Source organism: Dipodomys merriami, unplaced genomic scaffold (assembly GCF_024711535.1).
Source record: "Dipodomys merriami isolate MVZ:Mamm:240054 unplaced genomic scaffold, mDipMer1.0.p SCAF_7, whole genome shotgun sequence".
NCBI lineage: Eukaryota > Metazoa > Chordata > Mammalia > Rodentia > Heteromyidae > Dipodomys > Dipodomys merriami.
Genome location: NW_027206290.1, coordinates 35,612,460 through 35,631,553, shown reverse-complemented (window position 1 = coordinate 35,631,553; position 19,094 = coordinate 35,612,460). Strand labels below are relative to the sequence as shown.

At 38.1% G+C, this 19,094-nt stretch overlaps 1 protein-coding gene across 3 annotated transcripts in view; it reads right to left on the bottom strand.

The window, feature by feature from the left end:
* Gtf2b (general transcription factor IIB) overlaps positions 1-19,094 on the bottom strand; it is a 39,650-nt gene that overhangs the window by 3,304 nt on the left and 17,252 nt on the right. For 2 of the 3 annotated variants that reach the window (XM_070006341.1, XM_070006339.1), the window contains exons 3-7: positions 15,872-16,005; positions 14,236-14,382; positions 13,974-14,103; positions 12,144-12,425; positions 9,581-9,992 (exon numbers count right to left, since the gene is read on the bottom strand). In XM_070006341.1, the coding sequence (XP_069862442.1) occupies positions 9,859-9,992; positions 12,144-12,425; positions 13,974-14,103; positions 14,236-14,382; positions 15,872-16,005 (827 nt within the window). In that variant the 3' untranslated portion in view covers positions 9,581-9,858. Of the gene's footprint in view, positions 1-9,580; positions 9,993-12,143; positions 12,426-13,973; positions 14,104-14,235; positions 14,383-15,871; positions 16,006-19,094 lie in introns of those variants that run through there. The other variant, XM_070006340.1, reaches the window with a different exon arrangement.

Below are 19,094 nucleotides of genomic sequence, written 5' to 3'. Positions count from 1 at the left end.
AAGGCTGTCTCTCGTCTTGTGCTGGAATTATAGTTTTGCCTATCACTCCCAACAGATTTTCTTTTTTAACTTCATCTTTTTCGCCTGTTTTGCTATTTTTGTCTTGGAGTGTTTCTTGCCCAACAAGATGTTCCAAGAAGCTGGACATGATGGTGCTTTAGAGCATCAAAAGTTTAAAGCTAGCTTGGGCTAGCTTTTTGAGACTCTGTCTCAAAATAATAATGATAAGCCAGGCACCAATGGCTCACACCTATAATCCTGCTACTCAAGGGGCTAAGATCTCAGGATTGCGGCTCAAACCAATCAGGGCAGAAAAGTTTGTGAGACTCATCTCCAATTAATCACACAAAAAGCTGGAAGTAGAGCTGTGCCTCAAAATGGTAGAGCACTAGACTTGAGTAAAAATACAGGGACAGTGCCCAGGCCCAGAGTTCAAGCCCTAGAACTGGTAGTAGTAGTAATGACAATTATTATAAAAAAGATGTTCTAGACTTGCTTTATACATTGCCCACCAAAATTAAGTTACTTCTCAAGATACTTAAGAAATAGAAATCTAATTGCTAATATAAAATCAGCTCCTAGATCCCCTCTAATTGACAATGCTAAGAAAATGGCCCACACCTATAATACTAACTACTCAGGAGGCTGAGCTCTGAGAATCATGGTTCGAAGCCAGCCCAGGCAGGGAAGCCTGTGAAACTGAATCTCCAATTAACTACCAAAACAGCTACAAGTAGAACTTTGGTTGTAGTGATAAGAGTGCTAGTTTTGAGCAAAAAAAAGCTCAAGAACAGTACCAAGCCCTGAGTTTAAGCCCCAGAACTAGCATCAAAAAAGAAAAAGGAAGAAAGAAAAAGAATGAACAAAAAAATTTTCTAAGAAAAGATGCTCATGCTCATATTTCCATCTTTAATGGAACACTCTAGAATTCTTTCTCAACTGATCCCATCTCAAAAGTCTTATATAGTGATTACAATTTGTACTGTAAACCAGTATTTTGACTTATTGTAGAAAGTTGGTGATTTTACTAAAGAGATTACTATACATTGTTTGAAAATTAGACAAAAGCTTGAAAGTTTTTCTGCCACTGTTTTCATACCTCAGTGAGAACCAACTTAGTAGGCCAATGGTCCTAAACAGTCCAGCTTTGAGGTGCTCATTAGAAGTTCCAAATTGTTCCTTTGAACTATTTATGTGAAATTGTGACTCACATATACACGTCTTTATCATAGTGCATAGTTCTACACTGTATATTTTGAAACTAAGCTCATTGTTTCTAACATTTGCAGCATTTAAGCTAAATTGTAGCCTTGGGCTCTTCATGCTTTTAGTTTTTACATTTGAGCCACTTTTTGCATCAGTGATTTATTGAAAACTATAAGCTAACTAGTGCTAAACAACAAGCAAATGATTTAAAACTATCCTCTTAGCTAACAATCTGTGAGGTATGCAGGAAATATTAAAGAAGGTAATTATTAACACGTTAGTAGTGTTTATGTACAAATAGTAATTAAACTTACCTTTTGCAAATTTGAAATTATGTGGGGGAAAAATCTCAGCAATTTTCTTCTCTGGCCTTCTGATTGTACAAACACATTTTTAGTCTTTTAGTAGACTTCTAGGACTTCTGGCAAGCTAAACACCCAAGAGATGTGCTAGTTTTCACACCCATCATCATAAACTCATCAAACCCAAGACTCTTATTAAAGGAAAAATAATGATTGTCTCTAGGGGACCCTGCTTGTCCCTGAAACATGGATTCTACTGCCTTGAGTTTGCATTATAGTTTAATTCGGATTGATAGACCCAAAACCATTTGGACATTGACATAATAATGATATTACTAGAGGTTTCAAAGTCTGGCCCCTCAGCTTTGTAGGTTCACATATCTTTATCAGCTTAGTATGATTACATACTGAATTCAAATATAGACTGTGGTAGGTGTAACAGAGACCTAAAAGAGTAACATCTTGAATAAAGGAGAGTTGTATCCATTCTTACCACAAGATTATTGTGACTTAGGCTTGTTTAGCTTATTTTTGTCATGTCCCAATGCTTTAATTTGCATAGTTTAAGACTTGCTTACACACAATCACACTGCAATAAATGGAAATGGAAAAGCTGGAGAACGTGCATTCTCCCTGCTAAAACTCATTCAGAAACTGCTAATACCACTTATCTCAGCATCCTGTAATTAGCTTCAAGAATGACTGGCACAGGCTAGGTCCAGAAGGATTGTGATTCAAGACTACTCTGAGCAAGAAAGTTAATGAGAGGGCTGGGAAGGTGGCTCAGTGGTAGAGGGCTTGCCTTGCATGCATGAGGCCCTGCGTTTGATTCCTCAGCACCACATAAGCAGAAAAAGCCAGAAGTGATGCAGTGGCTCAAGTGGTAGAGTGCTAGCCTTGAGCTGAAGAGCTGAAGGACAGTGCCCAGGCCCAGAGTTCAGGCCCCACAACTGACCAAAAAAAAAGAGTTACTAAGACCTCCATATCTATAACCTAGAAGGTGATACTCAACTGTCACTCAGGAAGCTCAGGAAACATAAATAGGATTGTGGCCCTATCTGATTGGGACCCTATCTGAAAATAACTAATGCAATGCTGGGCATAAAAATCCTAGCTACTCAGAAAGCTATGAGGATCCTGGTTTGAATCCAGCCCCGGCAGGAAAGTCTGTGAGACTCCTATCTCCAATTAATTACCAAAAAGCTGGAAGCTGTGGCTCAAGTAGTAGAGTGCTAGTCTTGAGCACAAAAACTCAGGGACTAGCTAGCACTCAGGCCCTTCAAGCCCTAGCACACACACACACACACACCATCAGCTGTGGCTCAAGTAGTAGAGTGCTAGCCTTGAGCACAAAAACTCAGGGACTAGCTAGCACTCAGGTCCTTCAAGCCCCAGCACACATACACACACACACACACACACTCACACACACACACTCACACACACACACACACACACACCATCACAACTAAAGCAAAAAGATCAAGATATGGCTCAAGTGGTAGATTGCCTGACTAGCAAGTTTGAGGGAGGCCTTGAATTCCAATCTTAGCACTGCCAGAAAAAAAAAATAGACTGAAAGACTAATGTAGAATTATCTTTGGCATATACATTTGTTGTGTTGATACATAAAGGAGTAGAGAGGAAGTGGTGCTGTGGCTCAAGTGGCACAGAGCTCGCTCGTCTTGAGCTGAAGAGCACCCAGAACCAGAGTTCAAGCCCTATGACAAACAAAAAGCCCCATGACTGACAAAAAAAGAGTAGAGACAATGAATGTCCACACATCCCCTACCACAGGCACTACATATTCTGGGATTTGCAATGCTGGTAGACCTCAGGCTCTGTTCTAATCCCCTTTCTTCTACCAACACATCTTCTCTGGCATCAATAATGAAGACACCATTCATGTGCTAAGTGGGCAATTTTATTTCCAGTCCCAATTCTGATAAATTTAGGAACACAAATGAAGTAGTTCCATGTCCTTTCCACAAGTACACATGGATGGCCTAAATCAATTCAAATTTTAAAAAATCAGATGTAACATTCCAGCGGTGTAGACTCATTCTTTCCATTCTTCTATTTCTTAGTTGAAGCTGTCTCCATTTCCAAACCAGGCTTCTTAACCTCCTCACTGGTCTTCCAGCTTTGACTTTTATCCACCAGTAGTCTACTCATCACTTGGCAGCTAGAGCAGTTTTTCAAAAATGTAAGCACTTCATTGATTTCCCACTTCTTTCACTGTCTTCTAGAGACACTCAAGCCTCCATAGTTGGATATCCATGCACTAGATGATGCTTGTTTTTTTTAGAGCTGTCACTGATTTTCCAGTGTCCAGGTTTGCTATCTGGAAAAGTGATAATAGACTCACAGAGCTAAACTGTAGATGTCACAACTGAAACTCTTGTATACTGCACAGTTCCTGCTGTATACCAGAAAAATTTGTTGTATACTGAAAAGTGTTTTACCCTCTAACACATTAACAAGTGTGAAAAGTTGAGTGCATAAATAATACTTGATATCTCAAATATTAGGAGGGATATTAGTCGAGATCTATTGTTTTCTAGTGTTTCCTAGAGTCAGAAGGAACTACAGATGTGGCAAACTATGAAAAATCAATCCAACTTGCTTCATGAGGGTACATCATGATTGGCAGGATTCATTTGGGAGTGCCACCACATAGGGCTTCTAACCTAGACCTGGCTTTCTAAACTACAAGATAGAACTATTCTTTCTCATGTCTCTAACAGTACACCTGTATATGTGTGGTTTTTAAATATGTCATCTGTGTTAATAGATGATATTATATATAAACAAGGAAGGATGCTAACTTCACAATATTTTTTTTAATGATTATAATGGAGTTTGAACTCAGGACTTGAGTTTAATCAGCTTGCTTGTTCATCTGGCACTTTACTATTGGAGACATGCTTTCAGCTTTGCTTTTTGCTTTTTTTGGCAGGCAGGTTGAGTTATAGTGGATTCTTTTGCCAGGTGTTGGTCTTGAACTATGACCCTCCAGATCTCAGTTTCCTGAACAGTTTAGGATTACAGGCATTAGACATGAGCACCTGACTCAAGAGCATTATTTCTACATCAGACTTTCTTAATCTTAAATAATTCGTATACAATCTCTGTCCTTTCTCAAAGATCTCAAAACTAAACTTTTATCATTTCAAATAATGGCGCTGTTAGTATTAGGCTGAGAGAAAAGACAGGGCATGAGACTTGTTCTGATACTGTGCTGAAGAAATACTGTGACTGGGCTGGGAAGGTGGCTCAGTGGTAGAGCGCTTGCCTTGCAAGCCTGAGGCCCTGGGTTCGATTCCTCAGCACCATATAAACAAAAAGAAAAAAAAAAAGCTGGAAGTGGTGCTGTGGCTTAAGTGGTAGAGCGCTAGCCTTGAGCTGAAGAGCTGAGGGACAGCGCCCAGGCCCAGAGTTCAGGCCCCACAACCGGACCCAAAAAAAAAAAAAAAAAAAGAAATACTGTGACTATTTACTATATCATAGTAAAATATGTTTCTGACCCTGGTTCCTGACATGTGACCCTAAAACTTATTTTCTGAGTACTGGGTGTACTGAATCTTTTGCTTTGGTCGTTTATTCCAAATCTCAAGACTGCTGCAACTTCCAAATGATAAAACATCTTCTGAATGAGATGATTCAGGTTCCTGAATAGGATCTGACAGGTTGCCAAGGGAACCAACCATGAGATTAGCAGATTGGAATTTTCAGTTCCACCCCCAAGTCCCAGGAAGGAGATACTGAATGGCTAATGATGTAAATTAGTCATGTCTTCCTTCCAAAGGAAGCTGCCATAAAACCCAGAAAAAAAATCAAGCATGATGGTGCAAACCTGCAATCCCAAATTTGAGTGACTGAGGCAGTAGAATCTTCTCTTCTATATATGGCTGTCCACAGGTTCCTTTTGTAATATCCTTTATAATAAGCTATTATTAAATGTGCTTCCCTGGGTTCTGTGAACTGGTGTTGGGGAGGAGGAAGTTGGAGCCTCAATTTACAGATGTTTGAATTTATATGTGGCCACCTACTGGCTGCAATTGGCATCTGAAGTAGATTGAGCTTTTTTTTTTTTGTCAGTCATGGTGCTTGAACTCTGGGCCTGGGCGCTGTCCCTCAGCTCTTCAGCTCAAGGCGAGCACTCTACCGCTTGAGCCAGAACGCTACTTCCAGTTTTCTAATGGTTTATTGGAGATAAAGGGTCTCACAGACTTTCCTGCCCGGGCTGGCTTTGAACGGTGATTCTCAGATCTCAGCTTCCTGAGTAGCTAGGATTACATGCGTGAGCCACCTCTGGCTAGACTGAGCTCTTTACGTCGAAGATCTAATACTCTGCTGTAGTGATAGAACTGGTGTCTGCTGGAGAGTTGCTTGGTGCATAGACCAACCTCCCACTTATCCACCAATAGTCATCAGAGCAAATGGTATGTGATTGAAAACATAGCTACTTCTTCTTAGTCACCTTTTCCCTCTTTTTGTAAAAAGCCCTGGAAATGGCAGGTTAAATGCCACCCCTCCATCATCCCCAGTCCCACAGAAAGGCCAATAAGGATTATGAGTGTAAGTTTAAGAAAAATGTCAGAGGTCTATGACCTAGAGATCAGCTGAACTATGCACTTATAGTGGTGGCTTAGATGAAGTGTGTGTAAATAACTGGGAGGGGGAGAATGAGGAGGTGCTTAAGGGTTCAAGGAATTTTTCAATATCCACAATTGGCAGATGAGATTAAAACACAGCAGCAGGAAAAGTCAAGGCCACTGACAATTGAAAATATTGGCATGGGGCACAGATGCCTCTTGGCTGGATTAGGACCAGATGGGTAATAGGCTGACCCCCTCAGCTGTTCATCTTGATAATTAAAGTAAATCTTGCACCTGTGACACAATATGAGCTTATGAACCAAAGACAACTATGAGTAAAAGACATTGGTTGCTTTGAACACAAAAGACTTACTGTCAAGAGGCATCAAGTTTAAGAAGCCTTTTGTTTAGAGGAATAACTAAAAAACCATTTATAGTTCTTAACTGGGCTGAATTAAAAACACTCAAAATCTCCCTAAGAAGCTAAATACAAGTTTTTAAAACATACTTAATATTTGAAAGGTACAGTCCAGTGAGGCAACGCCCTATGAATTAAGCCTTGCTTAAGACCTCAGTCCCATCCCAGATATTAAGTAAACTAGGATAGATCTTTCTTTTTTTTTCTTTTTGTCAGTCATGGGTCTTGAACTCTGGTTGTAGGTGCTGTCCCTGAGCTCTTCAGCTCTACCACTTGAGCTACAGTGCCACTTCCAGTTTTGTGGTGGTTAATTGGAGATAAGAGTCTCATAGACATTCCTGCATGGGCTGGCTTTGAACCACAGTTCTCAGACCTCAGCCTCCTGAGTAGCTAGGATTACAGGCATGAGCCACTGGCACCCACTTTCTTTCTTGATTTTTCCAAGTTTCTTTGACAAAAAAATGGGGAGATTGTAGAGTGCTGAAACTCATGAAACTTACAATCAAATTATTGTGCACCAAGAGTAATAGCAGAGACTTAGTGGAAGTAGATTCTAGTGTTTTAGGGGTAAGGAGCCTTTGGAGATTTCCAGAGCCATGGAAATGGTTGTGCTATGCTTTCTTTACAATTTTACTAAAATGTAGCCCAAACTGGAGCTCTCTTCAAGTCTCAAGTGTATCAGTGAGGTGAGTGTCCACTTATGTACAGGGTTTTTCATAACTCAAAAAAGGAGGTCACAATCACTGGTATAAGATATGATGAGCATCACAGTTCTAAGAATTTCCAAATATTAGTGATTTTGACAAAATAAGAAGCTTCAAAGAAACCCAAATCCATCTTGAGTGGGATATATGTGTGTGTGTGTGTGGTGGTAGCAGTGCTAAGGGATGGAACACAGTCTCACACAATAGTGAAGCAGGGTATCACTGAGCTAACCCCTTGCCCACAGAGAAGACTTGAGAACACCTTCTGACCATCTCTTTCAATGTATATTAAAAAGATTGAACAGCCTCAGAAGAAATGGAAAACAATAACTACTTAGAAAAAGAACCCTACGATAAGAAATGTACTCATTATCTTGCCCATGTAATTGTAACCCCTCTGTACAGTATGTTCACAATAAAAAAAAAAAAAAAAGAAAAAGAACCCTAGAAGGCCAAGTACTAAAAAGGAACTGACTGACAGACACACTTCTCTGTTAGAAGTGAGGATGGTTTAGTTGTCAGAGGAAATGACTTCCCCAAGGCTCTTCAAGAATGCATCCAAAGCAGGGTGTGGTGGCTCACACCTGTAATCCTAGCTACTCAGGAGGCTGAGATCTGAGGATAGTGGTTCGTAACCAGACCGAGCCTGAGACTCTTATCTTGAATAAACCACTCAAAAAACCAGAAGTGGCACTGTGGTTCAAATGGTAAAGCACTGGCCTTGAGCTGAAGAGCTGAGAGGCAACGCCCAGGCCCACAGTTCAAGCCCCACAACCAACAAAAAAACAACAAAAAAAACCCACATCCAATTCCAGACACCCAATTCCAGACACATCCATTCCAGAACACATACACTGTGGGGAAAGCTAGCTGACAGTACCACTGCTCATCCTTCTCATAGGTATTCTTCCTCATTTCAGTATCTGGGATTAAGCTGACTTAACTATTTGAGAGCAGAGTTTAGAAAAATGGAAATTTTAATTCCTTGTTCATAATTATCTACAAGAATGTAAGTTTCATTTTCAAAAAACAAAAGCCACAAGCATCCCTCCATCTTCAGATTAATCTGATTCAGGCTGGGGTGTAGGTCAGTGGCAAAGTACTTGCCTAGCAAGTACAGCGTCCTGTGTTCAATTCACAGCACCAAAAAAAAAAAAAAAAACCCACAAAAAAAACCCCACCACCACCACCACAACAAACCCAAACAGATTAATCTGATTCAAATTTTACAAATGTATACACAGTGAAATATATACCAAAATGTTGATTTTTCCCAAGTGGCAATGAACAGACTTATTTTCATTCATCTATATTTTTCCTACTACGTACTCATATTACAACAACTGTTTGTTTTTTAGTGATGAGGCTTAACCCAAGCACTTATCACATGTTAAACAAGTACCTTTCTGCTAAGCTACATCATAAGACCTCACCTTTTTAAAAAACAAAACAGCTAAAAAGAAAATACCAAAGTCATTATTTTTAATGACTTGTTTCACTTGTCCAAATTTTCTGGTTCTGTTTTACTTTCCAGTTGTTCTGGACCTTTGGTGGCTACAAAAATTTAAGAGCTTGCTGTGGGTGCAGTCTACAGTCCTCATTGAATTGGTTGTACAGTCTACCATAAGAGTACCAGGAATACCTGAAGGCACTGCTGCTCTAGGTCCACCAATGGGTTAGGAGAATGGGAAGTGCTAAAGATCAAAGGTGGTGGTCATGAAAAAGATATGGACTAGAAATTTCTTCTTCCTATGTCATACATGGGTGATATCTTAACATGGATTTAGCCAACCATACAAATTTGCTAATGGTAGGTAAACAGCAAATTTTTGTTAGTTTTCTCTCATGTTGTCCACCTATCCATGTTTCCCAGTGAGACATGCAAAATACCTACAATACAACAATCACCTACAGTTACTGGCTAAAAAAATTCTAGGCCATTACCAGGAATCTCCATTTTAAATAATCTATCAAAAAAGTATCCAAACAAGAATAAAGAAAAGAATTGTAGACATTGACTACAAAATGAAATAAGAACATTACAAATCTGCTGATCAGCTGCTACTGTTTTCTTACTAGTATCATCTGTGCTGCTCAATAACTCAATGAGAAAATATATATAAAAATCTCTCAAGCTAATGCCTTGTCATATCATTTTTGCTATAAATGTTAACTGGTTTTCAAAAAACTCTTGCTACTTAAAAAAACTATATAGTATGTGTGTATATATTATGTGTATATACATATACACAAAAAATAAAGGAAAACAAGGACCTTGATAAGTTGTATAAGCTGTAATAGAAATTATTGATTAATTAGACAGTGCATGTAATTATAACAAAAATTTTAGTTTTGAAAAGTTTTATTTCAGATTTACATAATTTCAAACATCTTCCAAAATACAGTTTCCTAGATCACTACAAAAGAAAGCCAATTCAGTAAGAAATTAAAATCATTAAATATGTTTCACTAGTATATACAGAATGCCAAGCAATAATATTTAGCTCTGGAATGCGTACCATGTCTCTGTCCTCATTAAAGGCTCAACCCCAGCACTGTGTATAGAATATATACAGTAGACAAAGTTCAAGTACAGAAGTTTGACCTTTAAATTTAACTACCTCAATTTATAGCTGTGGTAGTTTGTCCACTGGGGTGTCAAATTTGAAGTCAGAAGGAAAGAGATCTGGGGCTCGAGGATAGATTAATCTGTAGGACTGTCTGATTGTAACATCAGCAACACCAGCAATATCTCCAATTTCTAAAAGACAAAAACAAGTATTAAGCACACCTACCTGTCTACCTCCTCCTTACTAACAAAAGGAAAAATAAAACCCAGAATATTGATTTTTAACACTGATAATACAATAGCACTGCCATGTAGAAAGCAGGGGCAATAGTGTTAATACTACTTAATATTTCAAAGGTTTATTCATAGTATTAAAAGATTTAATTTTCAGAAAATAATTCAGGATATGGCACTATGAGAGTTACAGATGCAATGTTGGGTATGATATTTGAACTGTTACGGTTTTTATAAATCCATTTGAGAATTAACAGAAGTAATCCACAATACATTATATGTGTGTGTGTGTGTGTGTGTGTGTGTGTGTGTGTGTGTGTATGTGTGTGTGTGTGTACACGCATGCACGCAGGCACACACGCTGCAACTTGAACTCAGGGGTTGGATGCTGTTCCTAAGCTTTTTTGCTCACAGTTAGTAAACCACCAAAGAACTGCCACTATAATATTTAACTATTATGAGCAATTTATTAAAATTGCACAAAATTAAAATTTTAAATTTTAATTAAAATTAATATTTAATTCAAACTCATTTTATAACCTTTCAATCAGTTCAAATATGACTGAAATTAGAGTAGGAAAGCTAGCCATGAGCTCTTTAAGTATGTCACTATCCAAGCTCTTCGGGCTCTTATCCACCACTTTTTAGAACAGTTTAAGTCTTTTGGTAAAATTTTACTGATTTATCTGTGTGGATGCATGCTATCATTACACAATTAACTAATTAACTAATTTAATCATTACATAATTTAAAATTTCCCTATCTTACCTTGCTTTACAGTATTCTTGAAATGAATACTGATAAATAACCATTTGAATAGAAACTGTTTAATGACAAAGAGAAAAAGGATTATTTCTTTGAAACAGTTCTCCCTGTCAGATTGTCCTCCAACTAGTGGATCTTCCTGCCTCTGCCTCCCTAGCACTCATTTATAGGCATGGGCCACCACACCAGCCTGAGAAGGTTCTTAAATTTGTAGAAAACTCTTGATGATAAAATTTCATGCATGGCCTTCTTAAACAGAAAGCAAACTGCTGCCTTGTCTTTTTAATTCCTTTTCAAAATCACTCAAGTAATCTATAAATATATACTTGTAAAATAAATTTACTTGACAGTTCTCACAAAGCTTCTGTACAACACTACAATTAAAAATATCTTTCTGCAATACTGATTTGTGTCTACATACTTTAGGATTTTAATTAAGAAACTGTAAATAATACTGTACAGAATGAAAAAATAATGTGCTCCACCAAATGTTAAAGGTGATGGCCAACACATTTATGGTGTGGGTGACTGCTAGAGAAATATACCAGCCAGTGGGACACAGCATGTCCTGGCTTCTGACCAACCAGATTTACAAAGCTAAGTTGGGTATAGGAAGGGAGTGGAGGGGAAGGGAAGAATCCTATTCAAAATGATCTGGAATGTCTAAAGAAAAGTACAAAAACCTAAAACTGAAAAATGGTAGCCAGTCTAGACAAAAAGTTTACAAGACATCCATCTAAGCTGGGCAATGGAGGCTCATATTTTTAATCCTAGCTACTCAAGAGGCTGAGATATGAAGATTATATTTTGAAGCCAACTCAGGCAGGAAAATCAAAGAGATTCTTATCTCCAATAAACCACTCAGAAAAAGCAGGAAATGGTTCTGTGGCGCAAGTGGTAGAGCAGTAGCCTTGAGCAAAAAGAAGCTTAGGAACAGTACTCAAGCCCTGAGTTCAAGCCCAAGGGCTGGCAATTAAAAAAAAAAGAGATATACCCATCTCAACCATAGCTAAGTTGTAGTAGTGTATGCCTGTCACGCACTGAGGTTCAGGATGTCCCAAGGAAAAATAATGTGAGGTTCATTTTAAATATAACTAAAGCAGAAAAGAATGAGGCATGTAGCTCATGTAGTAAAGTGCCTGCCTACCAAACATGAAGCCCCAAGCCCAAAAAACACCAGTCATACTTTAAGAAGAAAGAAAGAAAAAAGAAAAAAGACATTTGCATAAAGAAACAAGTTGATCAAAGCAAAACAGTTATTTTCTTAAGTTTTGATGGCAAAGTACTAGTGGGTTTTGGGTATTTAACTTAAAACATTGTCTCCCTTCTTGATAAAGAACCTACCCTTTTGGGTCCTCTTCTCAGCTGAAGCCTGTGAGGCCATGTATATAGCTGCTGCAGCCACAGAGATGGGGCTCCTCCCAGGAACCAAGTCCAGTTCCACAGCCTTACGGGCTATGTGTGTAGCTGCCATCTGCACTTGCTTAGGAAGACAAAGGTTGGAACAGAATCTGGACATGAAGTCCCCAGTTGTAATCAAATCCACACTGGTTTCAAGTGCTTTCAAAATAAGTTTGAAACATCGACCAATTTCTTTCTTAGAAATTCGTGATACAGCACATATTTCTAAAAGAAAAAAAAGTAAATGAATTCAGATAAGCCATACATAGTTCATTTTAAAATCTACTGTTTCCAACTTTACAAATAATATATTTTATAGCTGAAAAAGTTTCCGCCATGTCATAAAGATGCAATTCTAACACTCTTAGCAATATGTCCCATACAGCTCATTTGAAATTTCTTGGTTAATTTGAATATTTAATTTAATTATTTAACAGTTTAAAGATAAATTTAGGGCTTAATCTTTCAAAATGTGAACTACTCTTCAGTTTCAATTTATGTAATAAATTTCTTCAACTAGTCAACTAGTACAAAACATTAATCTATTTTAAGCAGTGTACCAAGAAGACAAGAGAAGCCAGCCAGTACTTGTGGTTCACACCTATAATCCTAGCTAGTCACTCAATAGGCTAAGATCTGAGGATAGAAGTTCAAAGGCAGCCCAGGCAGAAGAGTCTGGGAGACACTTACCTCCAATAAACTACTTAAAACAATTGGGAAGTGGCTCCGCAGTTCAAGTGGTAGATCACTAGCTTTGAACACCAAGAGGCTAAGGGAACATCACCCAGGCCCTGAGTTTAAGCCCCAGGACTAGTTTTATTAAAAAAAAAAAAAAAAAGGAAAGCCAGGCACTGGTGGCTCATGCCTATAATCCTACCTACTCAGGAGGCTAAGATCTGAGGATCACAGTTCAAAGCCAACCCTGGCAGGAAAGTCCATGAAACTCATCTCCAATAAACCACTCAGAAAACTGGAAGTGGCACTGTGGCTCAAGTAGTAGAAGTAGAGCGCTAGCCTTGACTGAGGGACAGCGCCCAGGCCCAGAGTTCAAGCCCCACAACCAACAACAACAACAAAGACAATGAAAATATGATACTAAAGAATGCCCCCTAATCCACAATGCCATGTGTACATGAAATCCTTATTGCTATGGTTCCATAGCTCAATAGGAGCTATTGTTCTAAATATTCAACCACTAAACACTTTCGGAATACAGTTAACAAAAGCCTGTTTTAGCTTCAATAATGAAATAAACAATGGTGACACCATCTTCATACTGCCATAAGAAAACATATTCAGTGCATTAATGAAGGGTAAAAGTGTAAGTATCATGAAACGATGAATAGATTCTCACAATATTTATGGGAAACTGCATGAAAAATCAATGAAAACAGATAACTTAAAGCCTCTAATGTGTATAAAACTGCAAATTCCACCCCTCAAGAGAAAAAAATTTCACTGGTACTTTCTAAGACTTGACTCCCTCTGTGCTAGGAGTAGAAGCTCTTTTTCATCACCAAGTTCGCAGACCTCCTACAAAAGTCCTACTGTAAGATGACGCCAGGCTTGAAAAGCATGCAGTCAATTGAAAGACCTCACTAGCAAAGAAGACTCACAGGATTAAAATAACTCTACTATGTTGTCAAGGAACAACATAATCAGGCAGTAGCAAATATGTGCAGGTAGATTACTGTACATAAAAATGAAGACATTATTTACCTTCTGAATGTCAAACTGATTTTTGTCCATTACTTTATGCAACTTAAGACTTACCTTTAAATGTCCTAGGAACCCCTTCTTGTCTGCAGGCAATGTACAGACAAGCAGAAGCTATTGCATCATTAGCCCTTCCCTTCAGGCTCTTCTGCTCATACACTTGCTTGAATAAATTATTTGTTCGATCCTTCAATGCAGAGAAAATAAGTTTAATTAACTCTAGGCTATTTCATTAGTTGCATTATCAAAATTTCATATGTTCATTAAATTATGCTAAATCAATGCCAGAATGGCTTAAAGGACATAGTTGAGAACTTACAACTATATTTCGAGGGAGGTTGATTCTGTCTGCCATGGTAGTGATTTCCTTGAATGCATTCATCATTGCTCGATCAGAACTACTCATTGTTCTCCGATTATGATACTTGGAATTGCCAAACTCATCGAAGCTTGCAGCTCCTGTGCCCTATATAAAACAATGCTTTAAAACATTAACCTTTTTTTTTTTTGGTCAGTTGTGGAGCTTGAACTCAAGGCCTGGGCACTGTCCCTCAGCTTTAGCTTTTTTGCTCAAGCTTGTCCTCTACACTTGAGGCACAGCTCCAATTCCACCTTTTTTTTTTTTTTTCCTCTCCTGTCCTAGGGCTTGAACTCAGGGCCTGGGCACTCTCCCAGAGCTTCTTTTACTTAAGACTAGCACTCTACCACTTGAGCCATTCAGACTTTTTCTGTGTATGTGGTACTGAGGAATTGAATCCAAGGCTGCATGCTAAGCTACCACTAAGCTACATTCTCAGCCCTCCAGCTTTTTTGATGATTAATTGGAGATAGGATTCTCACAGACTGCAATCCTCAGATATCAGACTCCTGAGTAGTGAGGATTACATGTTTGAACCCTCTGTTTTTTTTATACATTTGTTTTTGAGACGTGTACTTCCTAGAAGGCATTAAGCATCAAAAAAAAGTCTATCAATTGGGATACTATGTTTTTTTAAATGCCTGTAATATACTTTTTTGCCATGTTGTATGGCGTAACAAGACAAACATAATTTACTTGATACTTCTTGATATAATTTTTTATTTTTTTAATTAATTTTTTTTTTTGTCCGTTGTGAGGCTTGAACTCTGGGCCTAGGCACTGTCCCTCAGCACTTCAGCTCAAGGCTAGTACTCTACCGCTTGAGCCACAGCACCTCTTCCAGTCTTCTGAATGGTTTATTGGAGATAAGAGTCTCAGGGACTTTCATGTCTGGGCTGGCTTTGCACCACGATCCTCAGGTCTCAGCCTCCTCAGCTAGGATTACAGGTGTGAGCCACCAGCGTCCAGCTAATGTTAAATATTTTAAACCTTATTCTGTACCATGTTTTGCAAATCTAATATATAATTTAATAACAAAAACATGAAAATACAATTGTTTTCATCATATAAACAGACTAAGTAAATACTAAAATATCATATACTTCCTTGATCAATATTGTCACCACTGTTTTCAATTTAGATAACCCAGTTTAAAAAAAAAGTCCAGGTTGTCAAGGAAATTAGTGTGACATAATAACTGCTATTATTTACTGAGCACATAGTAGAGATTACATACTATGTTATTAATATTTTACATTTCCCTTAGACCTTTATTATCTCTATACAATATTTGGTATGGACAGAAAAAGGAGGATGTTCTTGATATTCACAGAATATACTAATATTAACTCAAAGATAACAGTAAACTCAACTTTTTGTGCCACATGCTTTATGAAGAAAAAGATCTGAGATACAGACTCAAATTTTGACTTCATATTCTACCTCCACATCATTCATAATTTTAGTACTAGCAAAGTTTATTCCTACATTAAGATCCCCAGAGGCAGGCAGTAAATGGCACTTTTGCAAAGATCCCAAACTCTTAGATTACTGGTCAATCCGTACTTGGTTATTTCCTGCTGAATGGACTCATTACCTTGCCAATCATAGTAGACAAATCTCCATCACTCAGAAGAGGATTCTGAGAATCTCCAACTCGAGATGGATCTTTTGTTGCTTTATCATTGCTGAAAGTTCTCCATTCAGATCCCACGTCAATGACCCGGTCACCTAAAATAGAAGCATATATCTAAATCATCTAGTCAAGACAGGATTTACCTCATACCTCTAACATCCCTAAATCAGCTCTTCTTTTCCCAGGAAATTTCAACATGGACATGCAGACTCCAGCTTAAATTTCATAATTCAAACATTTGTCCTAAAGCATTAACTACTGTTCCAGTGTAATAATAATCCTCTTAAACCATAACTCTTAGAAGAGAATTAGGAATAAAGAAGGTCAGGTACAGTGGTACATACCTATAATAGCACTCAATGGAAGCTGAGCTAGGAGAATTTAGTTCAAGACCAACCGGGCTACACAGCAAAATCTTTTTTTTGGGGGGGCAGGGGGTCCAGTAGTGGGGCCTGAACTCTGGGCCTGGACGCTGTCCCTCAGCTCTTCAGCTCAAGGCTAGCGCTCCACCAATTGAGCCACAGCACCACTTCCGGCTTTTTTCCTTTTGCTTATTTGGTACTGAGGAATCGAACCCAGGACCTCAGGCATGCAAGGCAAGCACTCTACCACTGAGCCAACTTCCCAGCCCCCACAGCAAAATCTTAAAAGAAATGGAGGTGTTGCTCAAGTAGTAGAGAGCCAGCAGTTAAGCCAAACCCCCGGGTCAGCACCAAGAAAGAAATAAAAACAAAATAAAGCTATTTTCCCAAAAATAAGCTTTTTACATTTTTACAAGTCCTGGAGCTTGAACTCAGGGCCTAGGCACAGTCCCTGAACTTTTTCCTGTTCAAGACTAAGGCTCTACCACTAGAGTCACAGCTCCAGCTTTTGTCTCACAGATATTCTTGCCCCAGCTGGCTTCAAACCATGATGCTCTGATCTTAGCCTCTAAAGTAGCTAAGATTATAAGCCTTGAGTCACCAGCATCCAGTTAATAAAGCTATTCTTACATGAGGCAAAGTTTTTATATATAATAATGATTCTGATTCCAGTTTGGTACAAAACATGGGAGAAAGAAAACAATTAGGTTAACACACATAAATCACTGTTTTCAACTTGGGAAGAAACAAACAAAATAAAACATTTAGATTAATACACATAATCACTAAATATGCATAGGGAATTCTTCCTCTAGAAAATAAGCCTAAAAATATGTCTAACCTTATGTTTTGTACTGTTGGATAAAAAATATTTAGAGACAAATAATTTATATAAAGTAAACATTAAACCTACAATCAGGAACAAGCCAGACAGGAAACTTTTCTTCCATATAGAGGAAGCAACTAAGTATACCATGTCAAAACACAGGACAAGAGTACATGGCACTGATGACTGCTTTGGGGGAAAAGCTAAGTATCTGGTAATACTTTCAGTGTGGAAAGGCCACACTGAACACTTACATATGGTAGTCACTGCACCCTTTTTAAGTACTCTCATTTCATCCTTATGCCCTCATTGCCACTTTACAAATGACACTAATTATTGAGGATCACGCTGCTTGTGAACCTAAATGCCCATCAGATTCCAGAGTCTAGTCTACACTGAATTTATAAAATATAAGATCTTTCAATAAACTGCCATAAAAATGGAAGCAGAAAACAACTTTCTCATACACCACAATTAGAAAAGGAAAAGGAGTGGCAGAAATTACTTACCTTAAGCAATTATAGGATGTTATGGTACAGACAGTTAATATGATGGGTAGAAGTGTTGTCTCTGCCATTTGCTGCTCAGCCTTGGACAAATTATTTCATTTAAATGCCACCACTTCCTAAGCGTTAGCCTTCATCCATAACTTTGTATTTTAAAAATTATAAAGATTAAAAGAGCTAATTTGTGTGTCAAGTGCTTAATATAGTTCAAAGTAAGTGTTTAATACTACCTGTTTACTGCTACGAAAAAGCTAGCAGATGGTGTAAATGTTTCTCCCTTTTTTTGGGGGGGTGGGGGGGACTTGAGAGAGGCATCCATTTTAAAATCTGCATGTAAGACTTTAAAATAATAGAAGTGATCTTTCCAAAGGAAAAAGAAGAATGGAGGGAACAAAGCATCTCGGTACAAATCATGGTAAATCTTTTATAACAGAGTGGACTGATCTCAATCTAATCTTAGTGATATACTTTTAAGAAAACAGGAAAACCTGTAACAGAATGATTAATTCTCATAGACTGGATAAATTCAATTTTCTTTGATCAACCAAAAACATCTGGGAGTAAGCAGCTTAACATTTGTAACATACCTATGTCACAATGGAACGAACTGAGGTTAAGAGAGAGGGGAGGTTCTTCACCCACCATCTCTATATACAATGAGAAGAGTCAGGGAAAGCAAAAGCAGGGAGATCAGTTGAAAGAAATTTAAAATTTTAACATTTCATGTTGCATTGGTTGGCCCAAAGTAAGGAGAAAAAGGTTCAAAAGGTAGGACAATCATAGATGTCTGCCTTAAAAGATGAACATCACAAATTTGAGAAACAAATCTAATTAATTTTAAAAACTTAAAAAAAGTATCCTAAAATCTGTCTATGCACTAGAACTTTACTAGAATTCTAACAAACAAGCCTCAAAGTTCACTGAAGACACTGTTTTCATGACACGTTGTTCTCACTAAATTCATTTCATGAGCACAACAGCATTTTTTGTTTTTGTTTTTGTCACTCTGGGACTTAAACGCGGGGCCTGCACACTGTCTCTGAGCTTTTGCACTCAAGGTTAGCATTCTACCACTTTGAGCCACAGTGCTACTTCCAGTTTTATGGTTGTCAACTGAAGATCAGAGGTCTCACAGACTTTCCTGCCCCAGCTAGCTCTGAACTGAGATTCTCAGATCTCAGCCTCCTGAGAAGTGAGGATTACAGGCCTGAGCTACCAGTGGCCCAGCTCACAATAGCATTGTAAGAAAAAGTTAATTTCCTTTGTAGAATCCAAAAATTAAAGGGATAGCATGTGGTTCCTACATGCTTAATTCTCTCATGCTTTCCTACTTATCTAAATAAAAATACAAACATGCACATGGATCAAACCATAGTTAAATCCAAAAGACTTAAGGAAATGCAATCATTCTCTTGAAGTATTTAAGTAACATGGATAGATATATTAAGAGAGCAGTACAAATGAAAAGGCAGGTGAGTATGCCCATGAAG